General features: G+C 41.8%; 1 protein-coding gene across 1 annotated transcript; it reads left to right on the top strand.

The window, feature by feature from the left end:
* The first annotated feature begins 2,472 nt into the window (after window positions 1–2,472).
* On the top strand, window positions 2,473–19,781 carry LOC129330749 (gastricsin-like). Its single transcript, XM_054980927.1, has 9 exons — window positions 2,473–2,528; window positions 7,123–7,273; window positions 7,768–7,885; window positions 9,778–9,896; window positions 10,777–10,976; window positions 12,367–12,489; window positions 18,398–18,545; window positions 19,338–19,436; window positions 19,629–19,781. The coding sequence occupies exons 1-9, from the start codon at window positions 2,473–2,475 to the stop codon at window positions 19,779–19,781; spliced, it is 1,167 nt and encodes a 388-aa protein (XP_054836902.1).
* The last annotated feature ends 1,016 nt before the right edge of the window (window positions 19,782–20,797 follow it).

Raw genomic sequence — 20,797 nt, 5'->3', positions numbered from 1 at the left:
AGCCACAGCTGCAGGCGAAACGTCAGGAACTACAATGCCAAGACCACGGCAATACAGCCCGGAAAACCCACAACAACCATCGTTTTCCAGCCGTGAAAGCCTTCGACAATACAAGCATATGTGTGTTAGACAAGGAGGATTTAATGCTGTCCTTTTCCTCAGGTTTTAGAGGAGGACAAACCAGAAAGTTAGAAAGATAGAGAGGTAAGGCATCTGTTTACTCCTTGCTGCCCTGAACTATTCTTTGAGAAGTCTCAGGACTTTCTCCTTGTGACATCCTTCTCTTCCTCTCTTTGTTACACAACTATCTCTTCTCTCCATCTTGCACCAGGAATGCAGGACTTGTCCTGCAATCCATGCCCGTCCTTAGACTAGATAGGTAGATAGGAACCTATCTCTCCTCTTTTCTGTCAGAATATGGAGTTCTTATAATAAAGAACTCTTATTTCTTTTCTAAACCTAAGTGTAAGTTTGCTATTTTCACTCTCATACTCATACCAGCCAGCAAGCTCCAAAACACCCATCACGTTTTCTCTGCAATTGATGCTACTCTGCTACCCTCCTACTAGGGCTCTCAGAGTGAATTAGTTAATTCTCCCACTGCACCGTCTCTTGTTTTTTGCTCCATGTTTGGTGCAGGTCTCCTTTTTTGGCTTCCATATTCAAACCTAGCACTTGGGCAGCAGTCCTTTACAGTTGGAAAAGAACCAACAGAAGTCTCCTGTATGAGTAAAGAATGACCTTGAGGGAAACCAAATGGAAAACTTTTGGTCAGTTTTTTCTTTGAAAATCACAAGGAGGTCTTTCCATTGTTTATCCAGCTGCTGACTGATAGTGTTCATTGCTTACTTCAATTTGGATCTGGGTGACACTGGGATTGATAAGGAAAATTTGCCAGGCTTGATACTTCATAATTATATAACAGTATAAATGGTGCCAGCTTTCTCATGAAGGACTTATAATGGTGTTTCCTACAGCATGTACTTCTTCTTCTTTTTTTTTTTTTATAAAATTTTTATTGGATTAGAATATATAATCATTCAATACAAACATTCCCCCTTTGTAAATATCTACTTCTACAGCATGTACTTCTTAACAGCCTTCCCCTAATGTCTATCCTTAGCAACTGGTATACTGCCTCTGAATATGGAGTTCCAATTAACTATCATAGATAATAACCATTGAAAGATACAGCCTGCGTTAATTGGTCTAACTTTTTAAAAAGCTATCTAAATTTGCATTGTTATCACAATACCACACTGTGACGATTAATTACATAAATTAAATATGCATTGTGTTAAATAATCATTCCTTTTGACTTTTCTGAACCTACTGCTGATCAGTTTAATTTGGTAACCTTTCAGTTCTAGTGCTATGAAAGATGGACGTGGAAAACCTATTCACTCCATAGGATTCATAATTTTTGATTAATGCCAATTTTAATTTACCCCCTCCCCTAAACTTTCAAGATCCAGATATTTTAGCTTTTCTTACTGTAACATGCACCAACTTTTCCCCCCAAGTATCAGGCTATCTTTTTAAAGCCAATTAGAATTGTATTCTAAATGCTTTTGCAATATATGTTTTGCCTTAAGGCATTATTATACTGTCAAATTTATTTCCAATCTCTTTCCTGATCATATGAACCCCAAGTTTGCCTTTTCACTGGTGCAGCACACAGAATTGAACAGTGAGCTGTTCACCACAACTCCAATATCTCTTCCTTGGGTAGCCACAGTCCTTATCAAATCTTAATAATATAGTATAAATTATTTTCAATAAAAGGTCAGAGGAATGATAAAACCTTTCTTAGAATACTTAAGAGCATTGATAATGGCTGAGTACAAGTCTAAAGGAACTAGCAATGTAAACTGATAAGGTTTTGGATGCTAGCTTCTGAAGTACAAAAAGCAGCCGCTCCAAAACTTGAGACTTCCGCTCAGTTTCTGCCAAGAATCTGTAAGTTTACACTGAACAACTCCCCCCACCACACACACTGATTATCTGATACTAGTAGACAGCAATAGCACGAACATATCTATTGACATAGCTTGTGGATACTACTGTTTAATTGTTAAACAAAGTGGAGAGTTAATAGGTTTTTGTTCACTGGATTCTTTTGTTTATAGAAATAACTTTGGGGCTGAAGTAAATAACTGTGATTGTATCTTTCTATATCTTGATAACCCCAATAAAAGTACATTTATTGTTCCTTATCAAATCTTAATACTATCATATAAATTATTTTCAATAAAAGGTCAGAGCAATGATTAAACCTTTCTTAGCACACTTAAGAGCATTGATAATGGCTGAGTACAAGCCTAAGGGAACTAGCAGTGTAAACTGATAAGATTTTGGATGCTAGCTTCCAAGGTATAAAAAGCAGACGTTCCAAAACTGAGACTTCAGCCCAGTTTCTGCTGTGGTACACAAAGCTCATTCAGGCGTTGTATGTTAAAGAAGCCAAGGACCATGAAGTGGTTGATCTTGGCTTTCGTTTGCTTCCAGCTTTCAGCAGGCCTAATAATGTGAGTAGTCTTGTTCATCTGCAACAATGATGAGTATGTTATCATTGTTTATAAAGCAGATTAGCAACATGCAGCTATTTTAGTCACTGGCAAATCAATACCCTTCTAGACCTCCTCAGGTAGGTCCTCCTCACAGTGCAGGAGACGCAACGGAGAATGCATGTGTATTGCCATCTACTGATCTTACCCATTTGCATGATGGCACCTTCAGAAGACTTTGTAAATAACTTTTTCAGCATTCATGGAGAGAGTCTGGAATAAAGAGAAAGAAGCCAGAGTAGGATTAAGCAGATTCATTCCACCAGCAAAATGTTTTGTCTCCAGTGGCATGTAGTGGTGGCTTCCCAAAATACAGCAAATAGCGCACAGCCAGTGAACCTGATTTCTGCAGCTTGTCAGTCGTGTAGTGTCCAACGTAGTGTTATGAACTGCTGCAATGGAACAGGAGGATGGTGGCAGTCATATGGAAAGCAGTTGTGTGAATCTGCTCCAAGTATAGACTTCAGTCAGGTAAGTGGTATTGAGGTATCAGAAATGAGATAAGCAGGCAAGAAGGATTATTCTTTGGTAGTTTGCCTATGATGCACCCTGCAACAATATAGTTCACATTATTTGAACATGAATTATGTCTGACAGTAGAAGCTATAGAGGATTTATTTTTAACTTGTGCTGCTTTTATTTCCATCCGTATCATTCCAAGGCCCCTTTCACACTGGGTCTTTAAAGCATTTCCAGTACCTGTTTTGCTTCCCATGTTTGCAGAGGTTTCATACTTGCAAAGTCATGTGACGCAGCACCTGAATTTGTCCACAGCATCTCCCTGTGGACGTACCACAACTTTTATTTTGAATCAGCTGCTGAGTCGTGGCTGCCCCAATGAATGTCAGTGTGAACGCTTTTGCTTCTCTTCTCCCCCCACTCCTTTTCCTCATTAGTTGATTGGCCAGTGCAGATCTAACCATACCCACTCTCCACAGCATCCCAACCACTTTTTCAGCATTTTTTTTGTATTTCCAAAGGACAGTAACATTTCAGTGTTGTGTGGTGTGTGGCAGCGCTTAATTTCATAAAGATTTGTTAATAGTAAGCTGTTTGCTCTTCTCACCCCCTCCTTTCCCCTCTTGCACTGATTTGTCTGTGTGGATCTAACAACACCCACCCTCCTCTGCATCCTGACTGCTTTTTCAGCATTTTTTTGGTATTTACAAAGGACAGTAATGTTTCAGCCTTGTGTGGCAGCACTTAATTTCATAAAGATTTGTTAATGGTAAGAATATTGCTTATATTCAACCCCCTCCCTTTTTTCCACTTGAGCTGATTTGTCTTTGTGGATCTAACAACATCCTTTTTGTAGAGGAAGGAGTGGGGTTTCTTGGTCAGACAAAGTGATAACGTCACAACGTTACAACGCATGCACAAACTTAAAAAAAAAGGTAATATAAATTCGGAAACTCATAAAGCCCCCAGTTGAACCAGGGCTTCAAACTGGGTATGAAATGAAAGACAGGACTCCAAATTGAAACTGCTGCAGACAGTGTAAAATGTGCAGGTGCAAAGCCGAAGCCATTGCAACTGCTCAGAAATGGCGTTTTAACCCATAAGTGTGAAAGGGGCCCAAGTTAACATAAAACTACAGCAATTTCCTAGCTTTCATGTGGCAAAAGTGCATTGCTTATGAACAATTTGTGGTTTAATGTGTCCATTAAAATCCCAGTGCAGAACACATAACGGTAAAGGTGCAGACATAATGAAAACAAAAGAACATGAAGCAGTCTTATCCTGAACCAGACTCTGATCTATCAAGGCCAATGTTGTGTACTCAGATTGGCAGTATCTCTCATCTTTCACATAAAGTGCTACCTGCTGGGGATTGATGCTGGGGACTGAACCTGGGATCTTCTTAATGCAAAGCAGATGCTCTAACACTAAGCCATGCCCCTTCCCTGAATGGGAGAAAGATGCAAGAACAGACACTGTCACCAGCCACACCTTTACCTGCATCAGAAGGCAAAACAATGGCACTATTTATTTATTTATGTCATTTTTAGTCCACCTTTCTCACTGAGACTCAAGGTGGATTACACAGTGTGAGATCAGTACAGTCAATATCAGGAACATTTCCATAAACAGTGCCATAGGGTAAATAGATACAAGTTCACAAAGACTTAGCATTAGCAGGAATCCAGGACAACATAGCAGTGAGGTCTATGGTTCCTAACTCATTAGAAGATCATCTGAGATCCCCTCCCTACAATACAGCCCTCCTACCTGAATAAAAAGCCTTTTTGAATAATTCAATTTTGCATAGTTTGTGGAAAGCCAGGATAGTGGGGCCTCTTCTGACCTCCTCAGGCAGGCCATTCCACAGGGTAGGGGCCACCACAAAGAAAGCCTGCGTACGGGCTGCTGTCGATTTCATCCATGTGCAGGGTGGCACCTGCAGGAGACCCTGTTTGGAACAGTGAAGCTGCTGTGGAGGAGAATAGGGAGGGAGGTGGTCCCATAGGTATGCCGGATCATGGCCATGAAGAGCTTTGTATGTGATAATCATGTATGTGGACTGAGCATGGTAACTAATGGTTAGCCAATGACGTGACTGTAGGATGGGAGTGATGTTCATGCCCCTGCTCACTCCTGATAACAGCTGAGCTGCAGCATTTTGCAGAAATTGAAGTCTCCTAGTTAGTTTAGATAGGAGACCTATGTATAGTGCATTACAATAGTCAAGTCTTGATGTTACCACAGCATGGATCCAGGTGGCCAAGTTGGCCAGGCTGAGGTAAGAAGCCATTTTCCAGGCTAGGGAGAGGTTGTAGATAGCATTTTTTGCAGCTGCCTTAACTTGTTTTTCTATAGAGCTGGATCCGGTATAATCCCTAAGCTCTTAACCGGGTCTGCAAGGGTCAGACAAACTCCATCGAAAGTGGGGAGTACAATGTCCTTCAGGATCTCTGCCTTCCCAACAAGCATCACTTCCGTCTTGTCTGGGTTTAATTTCAATTTGTTCATTTTCAGGCATTTCACCACAGCTGTCAGGCAGTGATCCAAGATTTCTACTGAATCTTCTGGGGACCTGGATAGCGGGATAAAGAGTTTGATGTCATCTGCATATTGATGTCATCCAACTCCATAGCTGTGAATGAATTCTCCTAAAGGCTTTACGTAAAGGTTGAATAACATGGGAGATAAGATTGTGCCCTGCAGAACCCTGCAAAATAGCTCCCATTCTGGAGATAGCTGATCTCCGATGGCAACCCTTTGAGTCCATTCCATGAGAAATAATTTAAACCAGTCCAAGACACATCCTTTGATGCCCACTTCTGTTTCTAGATGGCTCAACAGGATTGCATGGTCTACTGTGTCAAAGGCTGCAGATAGATCCAGGAGCAATAAGGAGGCATGGCCTTCATCTATGTTCAGATGGAGATCATCTACTAACGCTACTAGTGCCATTCCTGTTCTATGCCCTGGTCTGAATCCAGACTGGAAAGGGTCCAGACTCAGAGTGCTAGAGTTATCCAAGAAAGTCTGGTCAGCTACTGCTCTCTCAATCACTTTGCCCAGAAAGGGCAGATTAGAGACTGGGTGATAATTGGCCACATCTTTTTTGTCTTTTTAAATTAGTGGATGGATAACTGCTTGTTTGAACGGCCAGGAGAAGGTGCCGAGTCAGCGATTGATTTACAATAGACTGCAGTGGTTCACTTACGTAGTCCTTACTTGATTTTAACAGCCAAGATGGGCAAGGGTCAAGCACATAAGTAGTGGCTTTCATAGATGTCAGAATCTTGTTAAGATCTGTCATTATAATTGGTTCAAGGCAGTCCAAATGTAAGCTAGATGGTGCATTAGGCATTTTGTCTGCATTGCAGCCAGCATCTAGATCAGAGAATATTTGTGCTATTTTATCAACGAAAAATTTAGCAAAAATCTCACAGCTAATTGTCTGTTCCTGGGACTGTAAAGGTTCAGATTTAGGAGTTAGAAGGTGTCTGGATATCTGTTGTGAACTAGCTGAAGCAATAATTGCCAAGAAATATTGTTTCTTTGCCATCTTCACTTCTTCTTCATAGGCTCTCCAGTGGGCTCTGTAGCATGCTCTGTGCTCATCTAGACACATATTGTAGTGCAATTTTGGTTGAAGCTCCACAAATGTACACTGGGAAGGGGGAAAATGAGATCAGCGTGGGGGTCTGAGAGTGAACTTACAGTACTGACTTAAAACACAAGACTAAGGTACACTATTAAAAAGGGGGAGAGGAGTTGTTTTATATTCACATACAAGATACACTTATGTCTAGTAATATTTTTGTGTATATAATATTTTTAGGGAGGGGGTTGTCTTATGCTCAGGTCATCTTCCTTTCAAGTTAACACAGATATCTGAGTAATCAGGAGAATGTGAGTGATAGGAACCTGTCAGTTTTGGAGAGCAACCTGAATTCTTCCGTTGCAAATTACACCCCCTCCCAAAAAACCCTTGGGCCTCAGTCATGAACCAATGAGTGCAAGCATGCTGAAAGTTGTTTGATGTGTGGCAATTATTATTAACCAAGGTATGTACAACCTACACTCTGCTTTTTCCTCCATATAGTTTACCTCTGAAGAAGGGAAAGTCCATTCGAGAGGTGATGAAAGAGAAGGGTGTGCTGGAAGATTTCCTGAAGCACCACAAAGTTGACCCAGCCATGAAGTACCATTTCAATGACTACAATGTTGCTTTTGAACCAATGGCATACATGGATGTGAGGCTCTTCTTATTTTCTTTTCCCTACCAAATTTGTGTTTTCTCCACCAAGAGAGAACTGATGCACCTTTTCTTTGCCCTGTGTGAAATTTTAAAAGTCGAGAACTTAATCTGGTTTTGGTCTTTCTCTGATTCCTCTTTCATTCTCATTACTCGATTCTTTAAATCCTCAGTGGGGCTCACTGGGCTAAGTTTACACTAGAGCCAGTTTGGTGTAGTGGTTAAGATCGCAGGACTCTAATCTGGAGAACTGGGTTTGATTCCTCACTCCTCCACTTGAAGCCAGCTGGGTGGCCTTGGGTCAGTCACAGCTTCACAGAGCTCTCAGCCCCATCTACCTCACAGGGTGTTTTGTTGTAGGTATAATAATGGCATACTTTGTAAACTGCTCTGAGTGGGTGTTAAGTCATCCTGAAGGGCGGTATATAAATCAAATGTTATTGTTATTATTATTATCATTCTAGAATTCAGATTGTAATATACTTTTCCTAGGCATCATACTATGGCGAGATCAGCATTGGGACTCCACCTCAGAATTTTTTGGTGCTGTTTGATACTGGCTCTTCCAACTTGTGGGTACCTTCTGTCTACTGCCAGAGCCAAGCTTGCAGTGAGTAATCACTTTCCAAGTGTTCAAAACTAGTTTCGTTGGTGACTATGACAGAGATTGCTGTGATTACACGGAGACTGGGCTTCTAGAAAGCCCTACTGCAGAGAAACTGAATTTATTTGCACTTGTTGTTGTTCATTGTTTAGAATAAAAGAGGAAGCATAGAGAGATATAGGAAGTGCTGGAAAACCAGGACAGTGCAATGCAGAGCTTTGCATGATGAAAGAACTCCATTTCCTACATGAAGTACATTACCTGCACAATCCTTCTTGTCTACTCATATAGACATGCTTCTGCATTGTCTTACAACTGCATTATGACTTGCACAGATCAGCCACACTAAATGAATGAACCTGAAATATCTATGCACTTTATTTTGTATTTTTAATTAAGCTGGTTTCGAGGTGAGAGCATTTGACAGTATTTTAATGTGGAGAAATGCTTGCACTTTTAAATTGATACCTATCTCAGACTAGAAGCTACATTTTTGAAGAGTTGAGTCCAGGAAGCCTGGATTTCACTCTCTCCCCCTGTAGCTTTACAGAAGCTGCAGAGACCGTGGGCTTTTCCACACACTTGATTTATTCCTGATTTTCTTAGCAGTTGATACCTAGACATTGGAATCGATTTTGGTACAGTTTGCCTTCCCTTTGTATTATTACAGTTGTGTAGGGTTTTTTTGTTCTGCACATACCTTAAATAATCAGGATTTTCAAGTGAGGGTGCTGTTGTCATTGGTGGCCTCATTGGTGACATCATAGACCCTCCCTTTTTTTTTTGCTTGTACATGTATCGATAGATCAACATAAGGGCTGATTTTTTAAAAAAGATTGAAAATGAACATATGGGGCAGACTTTGTATGGGAAAGCCTAAAAGGGGACCAGCTCCACCACCCATACCTAAGTTTCCCCATCCAAACTGGAGAGCCCTGACCAGGCTGACCTGAAGTCAGGAGGTAGAGGCCAATATCAGTGCGGCAAACTGGCCTCTGCTGGAACAGAGCACAGAGCAGCAGGAGCTGTGTGCTTTACAAACTGTGCTGCTTTTTCTGGTGCCAGAAGTGGCTACCAGGGTTTTTGCACTTTTTCTTAAAAAATGTTGTTTTCATATCAATAGATTGACCTACTATGGTAATAAAAAGTACAGCAGGTCCCCTGTATTCTCAGCTTTTTTAAAAAAAGTCTCTAGCACCTTCCCTTGTGGAGATATAAGGGGGAAAGTGTAACTCTACTAGGGAAGGGGCTAGAGACTTACTTTTTATTAAAAAAAGAAAGATGGGAATTCAGAGAACCTGCTACACCTTTTATTATAACATTATGTTGATCTATCAATATGAAACTGATGATTTTTTAAAAAGTAACTCTCCAGTCCTTCCCTTGTGGAAAACAAACAAAAAACATAAAAACTTGAAGTGAAAACTAAAGGCAAAAAAATGTACATGGAACTCAGGGGATAAATTGAAGCAGTATGGGGCCAGAACTAAGGGGGAAAAACTGTGTGGAAACCCATTTAACAACAAATCAGAGCCTGAGATGAGGACTATGACATGAGGTAGTGGGGCTTTTGCCCTTTTCCTGACCAGAAATAGAGTGGGGAGGGGGAATTATTCCCCCCTCACAGAATACTATACTTGGAGCAGCCCAAGGAGGGGAAATAACTCCCTCTTCCCAATGCTGTCTCAAGTTGGGAAAAGGTGCTGAGGGAAAGAAAAGAACACCCTTCATTGTAGTTTCTAGGTTAAACAAGCTCACCTTTATTTTTAATCAGACAGTCCTGCAGTTGCTATGTGACTGCAGGGATTCTTTTTTTAAAAAATGTAACCACTTGTTTTGCTGTCTGGCCTAATGGCTGGAGCATGATAGAAAGATAAACATTACATTCTTTTTCCTAGGCAACCATGCAAGATTCAACCCCAGCCAATCCTCCACCTACTCCACCAATGGGCAGACATTCAGCCTGCAATATGGCAGTGGGAGCCTCACTGGATTTTTTGGCTATGACACTCTGACAGTAAGCGCTACTATGTTCTGTCTTGGTAATTAATTAATGTTTCCAATTAATCATCACCAAGACCTTATTGTCAGAAATTCCTTGTGAACAGTCCTTGGCTAGAACCCAAGTTGTTGGCTTCTCTTGATTGTTTTAGCAGACACAAAATATGGAATCACATAAGCTGATCTGTCAAAAGTTATCAAATAATAAACACCATTACATATCTATCAGATACTAAACAGTGTTAATTGCCAGCTCTAAGATAATGCCAGATATTTAATACTATTGCATACAAATCCTCAAATACCACATGCCAATACATGCCACTACTATACGCTGCCTACTTAGGCTTCAATCCTAAGCACTGTTCCTTGGGTATAAGTCCAACTGAAATCAGTTGGATTCACTTTGGAGTAAACACAGGTAGATTTGGATTGCAAATAGCATTGCTTATCAACTATCCATTACAGCCATACACTAAATTCTATACCTGTCATCTATTAAATGCAGTCAGATGATAAATACCATTTCATGTCAGCTTTATATGCAAACTTCAAAATCTGTATAAGATACCAATGATCAAATATTGTTAAATATCAAATAGTAAAATCAAATAATCATAAGATATGAAACAAATATATATATCAAAATTCAGCAAATATTCATGCATTTAAAGAATATTGGCATCAGCATTTTCAACTTTGAAGAGAATTTTGAGTATCAAATTTGTTTCAGCTCTAGGCTAGTCCAGCATTCTCTGTCAGTAACTGCCTTTGAAAGTTCACAAGCAAGGCAAGAAGCTGGTGGCTGTTGCTTGTGTTCAGTATCTGGTACCATTCTGTTCTTTTGTATCCTGTGTCCATTCTACAAGATAGACTTTCTCCTTGCTCTCCTTTAGCTGCAGAACATTGTTGTCACAAAGCAGGAGTTTGGCCTGAGCAAAAATGAGCCCGGCACCAACTTCATTTATGCCCAATTTGATGGCATTCTGGGAATGGCCTACCCTTCCTTGGCAGTTGGGGGTGCTACCACTGCTTTGCAGGCAATGTTGAATGAAAACTTGCTGTCCCAGCCAATCTTCAGCTTCTATCTAAGCAAGTAAGGGATTTGTCTATGTTTCCTTCAGCGTTATTGTTTTCCCCATTGTTTTTCATATATTGATTTGATGTATTAGATTTATATCATACTCAAAAAGTATCAATATCATGTTAATTTTCTGATTTAGTGTTCTCTAGTAGATCATGGTGAAGTCAAAGGTATGATCGTGCCAAAATAAGAACAAACAAGATAATTTTGTTAACCATCATTAAGGGGCTTATGTATTTCATACATATGGATCTTTGCATCTGCCCATACTTCTACAAAAGAAGTATTCCAACTTCATGCTTTTCACTGCTTAAAAGTTGCAGCAGAGCTAGGAGTGCAGAGATACTACTACTAACTACCAGTAGTAATAATTCTTAGGGTACAGCACAAATTGTTGCTGGCAATCCTGCTTTACTACTCCTAGCCTTTGTAACAACCTCATGTAGGGGTGTGTACACAAACCTGGGGGAATACCACCAACAATGGCCACTGATTTTACAGAGCATGAGCAAAGGGATCAGATCTTGTGCTCAAAGGTGTCTATAGAAATAACTGAGTGGTGGGCGGGAGAGAACACTCAAGAGATCACTCAAGATCGTTTGCTGAATAGTGTGAGTCCTCAAAAAGTCAGCATGGACCCTCATGTGTATGCAACCCAGCACAGCACTGGTCCGGACAACTATTTCTCTTGGTAAGCAAATTCATTGTGAAGGATTTGACTTCAGTTGATGAAGCAGGATAGACCTGAATGATGTGGAAATAGCTGCACTAGTATAATTCTGACTGTCCCCCCCCACCCCAATTAACTTTTATTAAATCAACTCATGAGAATTTTAAACTAATGGCTCTTTGTGCCAGATCAGTAAGAAAACAGACAACAATTCACAAGTTTAATTAATATCAAAGTAAACTGTGAATAACAAAATACTAACAACAATGTATCAAACTGCATTTTTATATGGAACAACAAATTCCCACTATTCAATTTTATGAACATATTAAATGTATCAAGAGTTAATGTGTTTTAAAGACTGAGATATTTTTGGGACATTGGAAGCTTTTGCTGATAATTTCTTTCAGAGGTGAGCAGAATACCATTTATTTATCTCAAAGTAGGTTTATGCATTTACACAACATGCTTTTATTTATTTACTTCCTTGTGGGAACCCAAAGTGTCTTACAACAGTCTCTCCTTCTCCTTATAACAACCCTGAGAGGTAGGTTAGGCTGAGATGGTGTGGCTGGCTCAAGGTTACCCAGCAAGCCTCCACGAGAGAACAGGGATCTGGTTCTCCCAAATTCTAGTTCAACACTCTTAACAACTACACACATCAGCTTTGTTTTAGTGGTCCAATAACAATTAGTAGATTATGAAATCTAACCCTTTCTCTTCTGTTTGCAGGCAACCAAGCTCTCAATATGGTGGTGAGGTTGTCTTTGGAGGAGTAGACACTCGTCTTTACTCTGGACAGATCAATTGGGCTCCTGTTACCCAAGAACTTTACTGGCAGATTGGAATTGAAGAGTAAGTTGTATTTTAGATAAATGATTTTTATGGAAATCCGTAAAAGCTGTTGAAGAATTTCCCAGTCTACTCACAATCCCTAAATATCTAAATATCTGCACCACTTTATATTGTATTTCACTTGCACTGTGTAATCCACTTTGGATCTCAGTTAGAAAGACAGACTATAAATAAATTAATAACAATAACAATGATTTGAATAGTAGTCTTCTAGGTAAGCTGGGTAGAGTGAAGTCATCAAGTCAGGTTTAAACACTTCTATAGTTCATCTTACTTTTAAATTATTCCATTGGTTTCTTTGCAACTTTTCTAAAGTAAGTGGTTATACTGGAAACTTTGAGTATGGAGGCCCAGTTGACATAATCCTCTTGTGTACTAAGAATGACTGAAAGTATGAACAGCTGGGCATGAATATCACACATACTCTGCCATCTGTACATTTGCTGTTACTATGCTGAGGATAGTACAAACTGGCCAGCCATCTACTATTGTACTGACAAGTTTCTGATCTTGTGGTTAGTGTGGAATTAAAATCAGTGTCATGATCAGATCATTATCTGAATAAAACAGGCATATACAGGCACCTTAAAGGCCGAACCTACACTTACCCGCACAGCGCTAAGCAGGCGGAGTGAGAGCGTCTTTCTGGCGTGATTTATGATGTCATCGCACCATGTTGCTGCTCTCGTGTCGCGATGATGTCATGAAACGCACCAGAAAGACGCTCTCACTCTGCCTGCTGAGCGCTGTGCCGGGTAAGTGTGGATTCGGCCAAAGACTAACAAAATTTATTTCAGCATAATTTCACACTCCAATCCCTCTGATGTAATGGGCCTGACTCATAAAAACTTGTGCTAGAATACATTTTGTTAGTCTTTAAAGTATCATTGGTCCCCTGTTTTATTTTACTGCTATACAGTATCATGGCTGCTCATCTGGAAAAAACATTGGCCGTTTTCACACTGTCTATAAATCCCGGGAGACTCATGGAAGGCTGCCGGCTTCCTCGGGCGATTTTTGACTCCATCTGTTTACAAAATGCCACAAACAGTGATTTACGGCATTTTGTAATCGGATGGTGTTAAAAATCGTGTGAGGAAGCCAGCAGCCTTCCGTGAGTCTCACACGATTTATAGACAGTGTGAAAACGGCCATTATCTGCTGAAGGCTGGGTTGGATCTAAGTTTCTCCTACTGCAAGGGAGGGGTGGCAGTTAAGCTGGTTCACCTGCCTACTCTTTGCATGTTATGTTGATATTAAAATAAAATATTGGCTCTCAACATGCTTCTTGGCTTGCTTCTTGGTTCTGGCATTTAAAGCCTTGCATGGCTTGGGGCCTTCAAGCATCTCCCTATATGAATCCTGTTGCTAATTCTGCTTGGCATGGCAGTCGCTAAGGATAGCTGTCATCTAGTTAGAGCTTTTCTGCTTTTCTTTATTTGTTACTAGCTTGATGCCCATGCTTCGCTACGGTATTTAACTACTTTAAATCCAGTTATAATATTTATGGGCAAGTAATGTTTTTGGTTTGGGGGGGTAGGTTGAGTTGGTTTTGTAGTATAATAGCATAGTATCCGAGCTTCACAAAAGTGTTTGAATAAAGCGAAGCATGTTGATGCCTAAAACTGATGAAGTGAATTTTGAAATGTAACATTTATTGAAGAGATTTTTAAAAGGAAAAAATTGTAGTGCAGTAAATAAAGTGAAAAATAGATACAACTAGGGATGTGCGTTTCGGCTTTCTGAATGCCGAAAGAAAGCCGAAACAAAAGTGTTTCGGATTCTTTTGGGTTAGCCGAAACGTTTCAGAGAAAGCCGAAACGTTTCGGCTAGCCGAAAGAAAAAAAGCCGAAACGTTTCGGCTTCTTTCGGCTTTTCAATGGGAAAATGCCTCCGTCTTCCCGGACGTCTGGGGGAGGCATTTTCCCACCGAATCAGCCCAAAATTGGTGGGGACCTTCCTCTAATCCCTATCTAACCCCCCCCCAAGTTTCAGACCGATTGGACTTTGGGGGGCCATAAAGCAGGTCCCCCTATCCTCCCATAAGAAAGCGAAGGAGCAGCATATTGTTAGCATGCTGCTGCTCATCTTCTTCATTATTTCCTATGGGGAAAAAATGAAGAAGCAGGCTTCCTTTGCCAGGGGTGGCATTTTGCATGCAAAATGCCCCCTTACCCTCAGGGGCCCTTCTCCCACCCTTCCTCCCACCCCCCACCAAGGCTCAGACTGCTCCCACTTGGGGGGGCCATTTCATGGCCTCCCCAAGTAGGTGCTCTAATCTCTACCACTGACAGCTGGAGGAGGCTTATCTTGCCAGGGGTGGCATTTTGCATGCAAAATGCCCCCCAGCCCTCAGGGGCCCTTCTCCCACCCCTCCTCCCACCCCCCACCAAGGCTCAGCCTGCTCCCACTTGGGGGGGCATTTCATGGCCTCCCCAAGTAGGTCCTCTCAGCCCCTAAAGTCCACCCCTTACAGCCCCACACAAACCCAATTCCCCCCCAGCTGCCACACACACACCCAAATCCCCACATTAGCCCCTCACAGACCCAAATCCACCCCCACCTGCCCCACACCCATAACCCCAGGAACAGGCTGGCAAAGGCCAGCCCTCTCCCTTTGTTCCCTATGCTGGGAACTTCTAAACTCTCTTTCCCTGGGCAATTCTGCACAGCCCAGGGGTGCCACAATGGTGGGCACACTTCTGAGTGCCAGCTGGTCCCTGTGAAAGAGCACCTGAACCACAGACACCCTCCCTCAAATTCCCCCACCACCTACAGAGATGGCTGGCCAGCCAGCCCCATTGTTCCCTATGATGGGAACCAACTGCACAACAAAGAATAAAACACGAACAACACAAAATAAAGTTTTTTAAAAATTATTTTCTCCCTTTCAAAGTACAAGTAGGCAAAGCATTATGACACATTACACCAGCAGTCCCCCACACAGAAAAATTAACACAACTCACTTAACATCAGAGAATCACAAATCACGAAGCCAGGAGGGTTGAGCATGTTGAGGAACTCCACAGGGTAGTGGACCGCATAATCCATTTGCACCACTGGGTCCACAGATCTGTACTCCATTTCTGCGCCTTCGAGGGAGTTGTGTTTCATTAACGATGGCAGCCTTGTTTTTCTTGGGGGTCAGAGTGGCACACTTGCACAGCCCATCCATGGACTTCTTCATGATAGTGATGATATCAGGGTATATCGTGGCTGTTAGGTCTGTTAGGGTCGTCACTACTGTGTCTAGGTCTGCAGGAATGGTCATCTTTCCCTTGGACTCAGGACTTGCTGGTACTTGCCCACTGCTGCTCAGTGCACTGCAGGAGTATGATGTGCATATTTCTTTGTTGCATCTCTAAGTTGCTTCCTTCTTTTAGCATTGGTATATTTTGCACAACATCTGCCAGGAGGCTTCTTGAGGGCAGTAAGAGGTGATGGCTGCAAGAGGTGTGAGGTGGAGTTGGACTGAGGGAGGGGTGGTATGGTGGGCCCTTTGGCAGGTTCATGTGAGAGGTTCACATTGAAATGACCCCTAGAAAGGTCGTGCACTTTCTCCCCATGAACATTTAAAAACTCAGCTGCCATACTGACTTTTATATAAAACCCATTTTCAGGAGCTTTGTACTGTCTTTCTTCAACTTTCTGCAGTTTCTTTGACCTGATTTTTTACCTCAGAACACAATTTCACAGCTGACCCATCAGCTTGCCAGCCACACAGGAAAGCCAGGCCCCACAGGGAGATTGGCAACCTTAGCAGGGAAGTGTATTTTTACCTCAGGACACGTTCAATGACTGGGAGCCATTGAATGTGTCCTGAGTACTGCATGTGTCCTGCATACTGTTTAGAATGCTGGGATAATGACCATTCAAGACTGCATATGCAAATGACCTCAGGGCAGAGTGGCTGAGTTGGCAGTTAGTGGGGGGAGGGGGATGATTAGCGTGCCAGCCACACAGGGAAGCTGTATCTCTATGGAAAAACACATTTTACCCCTTTTTACCCCCTTAGGGGGCGAATTTCTTAAAATCCCTTCTTAGTGAGCCTCTACACGCCAAAAGGAATGTCCTCCCCAAATTTCACGCTTCAAGGTCCAGGGGTTTGGGCTGGGCATTGATGAGTCAGTCAGGAATCAGACACGTCTTTATATATATAGATTTATAGTCCACCTTTCTCATTGAGACTCAAGGCGGATTACACAGTGTAAGTCAATATGAGCAACGGCTGAGACATTCAATAAACAATACAATAGATACAAAATTTCTGTTTTTGCCCAAGTCCTTGGAATGGGACTCCAGGACATATAGAGGATTCTATCCCTTCCAGCCTTTTAGAAAGCGTGTAAAGCTGTGTTTTCTGAAAGGTTTTCTCTGAGATGATCAAATTGGTTTGTTGGTGTGATTTAAAACCGATGTATTTTGATTTGTACTGTGTACTATTTAATATAACAACAACAACATTTGATTTATATACTGCCCTTCAGGGCAACTTAACACCCACTCAGAGCACTTTACAAAGTATGTCATTATTGTATTGTCGAAGGCTTTCACGGCCGGAGAACGATGGTTGTTGTGGGTTTTCCGGGCTGTATTGCCGTGGTCTTGGCATTGTAGTTCCTGACGTTTTGCCAGCACTGTGTGACACTGAGACACTGAGAGATCGCTGTCTTTTGGTGCTACACCTCTGAAGATACCAGCCACAGCTGCTGGCGAAACGTCAGGAACTACAATGCCAAGACCACGGCAATACAGCCCAGAAAACCCACAACAACCATATGTCATTATTATCCCCAAAACAAACACCCTGTGAGGTAGATGGGGTTGAGAGAGCTTCAGGAAGCTGAGACTGACCCAAGGCCACCCAGCTGGCTTCAAGTGGAGGAGTGGGGAATCAAACCCGGTTCTCCAGATTAGAATCCTGCCATCTTAACCACAACACCAAACTGGCTCATCTGTATGTTATGCACTATGGATACGTAGTATAAGCCAATTTTGTTGATTTGTATGTTTGTAGTTTTTCTAATATCAAGTTGTCCATTGTTGTAAGCTGCTCCATGGATAGGGTAGAAAGTGTTACATAAATAAATAAAATACTATCTGCAGTCTAAAACAGATGGGTGTCTCTCATGGAAGCATTTCTGAGTGTAGGTGTTTAAGATCAGATTGTAAAACCAAGACAACAAGCCATGGATTCCCTTTACAGTCTTAGGCTAGGCACCAAGCTCCTCTGTTGCCATAACTTTTTGATCTCATGGTGGCGTTGCTGTGAGGATTAATAGGGTTGATGAAGACTGACTCATATACAATGGCACTGGGGATTAGATAATGTAGAGAAGCATGTGTATATTTTCTTGCATTTGGCTTAGTGAGAATAAAAAAAGACGTTGATGTGCTTGTGTTCTTAACTGTGTTAGTTGTATTCCCACGTTAGGTGTATTCTGGCTTCATACTGACACAGATCTGAACCATATAATCTCTATTGCACTGTGCTACTAGTTACTCACTGACTGAATACTAATGGGCAAGAAAACTATGATATTCAAATGGCAAACTGGGAAGATCAAGAGCGTGACTGGCTTACTTGCATCAGCACTAAGTTTGAATGGGCATCACCATTTAATCATCTCATACTTTGTGAGATTCAAAGTACTATTTGGACTCCTGCCTGCATCACAATGGAAGGCCATGAGATGGAGACCATACCTTCACAGAGGCGAATCCTTAAAAGGGGCATTTTGGACCCACTAGGCACCATTCTGAAGGAGCTCTGACTCTCCAAAGCTTACATCCTGAAAATCTTCTTGGTCCCTGTGGAGCTATTGAACTCAAATTCTAGTACCATTCACAGTCTTTTTACACCGTGAAGTAAAAAACATACAAAGGGATTTTCTGTGTTTCCCCTCAGGTTTTCTATTGGGGGACAAGCTACTGGATGGTGCAGCCAAGGCTGCCAGGCTATAGTGGACACCGGAACATCCCTCCTCACTGTTCCTCAGCAGTACATGGGAAGTTTCTTGAATGCTGTGGGTGCTCAGCAAAGTCAGTATGGAGAGGTAGGTGGAATTTGATGTTTTAAAGCAGGGATACAAATCTTGTTATGTGGGCACTTTTGTATTTTGACAACAGGTAGTGGGCACCACCATAAAATGTCTGGCTAGTTAGGGCAAGAGCACAGCCAACCACAAGTGGCTGCCATGAGGGCACAAAATGGTAGGAGGTGTTCTTCTGTTATGTGTTGTTCTATGGGGGGGCAGTTGCCTACAAATGCAGACACAAAGCAACTCCTGCTTAAATGATGCAGAGGAAAGCCAGGATTGGCCCTTTGCTTTGGGGAAGGGATGCTTTTGGGAAGAAGAAACTAGGTGCCAGAAAACACACCAGGGCATGCTCAGATGCCCATGAATGCCATGCTGGGGATGACTGTTTTAAAAGATAGCAGGTAAGACTGATACAGAGGTATGTGTGGCAGTTTATATGGCTAGTCATAGAGCCAAGAATAACCCTGGAATTGATGGCTGCTGAATAAACTGTTGTGACCAAATAATTCAATGAGCTCTATGGTATCCCAGCTGTATACTGCTACAAAAGATAATTGCACCCTACCTACGGTTGTCAGCTCCAGGCTGGGAAATTCCTGGAGATTTGGGGAGGGGGTGTTGCCTGGGAAAGGTTAAGTTTGGGGAGGGAGCTCAGTAGGCACATGATGCTACAGAGGCCACCCTCCAACAGTGCCATTTCCACCAGGAAAACTGATCTCTCCAATCTGGAGATCATTTGTAATTCTGGGAGAACTCCAGGCCTCACTTAGAAGTTGTCAACCCTAACCTTGCTGTCTTCCTTTACAGTATGCAGTTTCCTGCAGCACTATCCAGAATCTGCCCACCATCTCCTTCACCATCAATGGAATTTCCTTCCCTCTGCCTCCCACTGCCTACATCCTCAATGTATGTATTATAGATCTGAATATCACTAGATCATCTGTATTCTTTTAGCACAAAAATTGTAGAGGGGAGAGCTAGAGTTATGGGGTTTGGGGGAGAAAGAGACATCCACATATGAGGTTTGCCCTAGTTTTTACCTCACTGTGTTTCCATCTTACTGAGTACCTCTCACCAGGCTCTGTTATTGTTTCACAGAACAATGGCTACTGCACAGTTGGGATTGAGCCCACCTATCTGCCCTCCCAAAATGGACAGCCTCTTTGGATCCTGGGAGATGTCTTCCTCAGGCAATACTATTCTGTCTATGACATGGGAAACAACAGGATTGGCTTTGCAACTGCTGCTTAAGCATCTTTGGTATTACAGGAACTGAAAGGGATGTTTTAGTGCCTTCCCATGTCTCTGTTACAATTCCCTTTCCCCCTTTAAGATTCTTGTGTACCATTGATTTTGAACTATCTGGTCTTTGGGCCATGCCTTTTCTTCTCTAATTATTGGCTAGTGTTCAAATGTTTGCAGTGGATCAGATAATAAATAGTCAAAACTGAAATGTAAATGCTGAAGTCTCCTCAGTTGTTTTGCTATCAAAACAGGACATTAAAGATTTGTTGTTGGAATTTGTGCTCTTTAGGATAAACAATAGTTTATTTTTTTATATCCTGTCTAATCTCAAGGAAGCTCAAAGCATTGCATCTAATCCATATTATCCTCACAAGAACCCTGTGAAGTAAGTTAGGCTAAGACAGTGGGTGACCCATGGTTACCCAACAAGAGTGGGGATTTGAGTCAAGGTGTCTCAGATCCTAGTCCACACTAACCACTGCACCACACCAACTCTACCTTTTAAGATAGCTCAGAGCAATGTATATTGTTCTTCCTTCACCCATTTTTTTCTCACAATACTGAGGTAGGTTGGGCTGAGATAGAGCCCAAGATGACCCACTGAACTTCATGGTAAAAGGTGAATATATACCCTGCTCTCCATATTTCTAGTCCAAGACTCTGAACCTTAGTGGTGACCTAACAGGAACTCCTTGGATTGCTGTATAGTGACAAAGGTGCTGAAAAAACATAACAATGGGAAGGGGGGATTTTTTCCACTGTTATCAACTGCAAGATTAGGACAAAAAGGTATCTTAGAGCTACAGAAATGTACGAGAGCACATGCTTAGATCTATGAATTTTCTTTCTTCTGCTGCTGTTGATTTTTTTGGCAAAGAGTGGAGAGAGGAGTGAGAGAGTACATTAGTTTTAAAGAATCATAGAACTGGAAGTTATCAAAAGGTCAGCACACCAAAGGCAAACCCATCTACCTACTCTTACAAATAAGCAAATTCACTGTTCAAGCATAGTTTTCTGGAGAC

This window comes from Eublepharis macularius, chromosome 5 (assembly GCF_028583425.1).
Source record: "Eublepharis macularius isolate TG4126 chromosome 5, MPM_Emac_v1.0, whole genome shotgun sequence".
In the NCBI taxonomy this organism is placed as follows: Eukaryota; Metazoa; Chordata; class Lepidosauria; order Squamata; family Eublepharidae; genus Eublepharis; species Eublepharis macularius.
The sequence above is the reverse complement of the archived record's forward strand: the minus strand, read 5'-3'. Positions and strand labels throughout refer to the sequence as shown.

Bases quoted from the DNA above. Each gene is read 5' to 3' on its own strand.
- LOC129330749 (XM_054980927.1), top strand. From the start codon at position 2,473: ATGAAGTGGTTGATCTTGGCTTTCGTTTGCTTCCAGCTTTCAGCAGGC. The intron at 2,529-7,122 runs GTGAGTAGTCTT...TCCTCCATATAG, and splicing joins CTTTCAGCAGGCCTAATAAT to TTTACCTCTGAAGAAGGGAA. The intron at 7,274-7,767 runs GTGAGGCTCTTC...TACTTTTCCTAG, and splicing joins AACCAATGGCATACATGGAT to GCATCATACTATGGCGAGAT.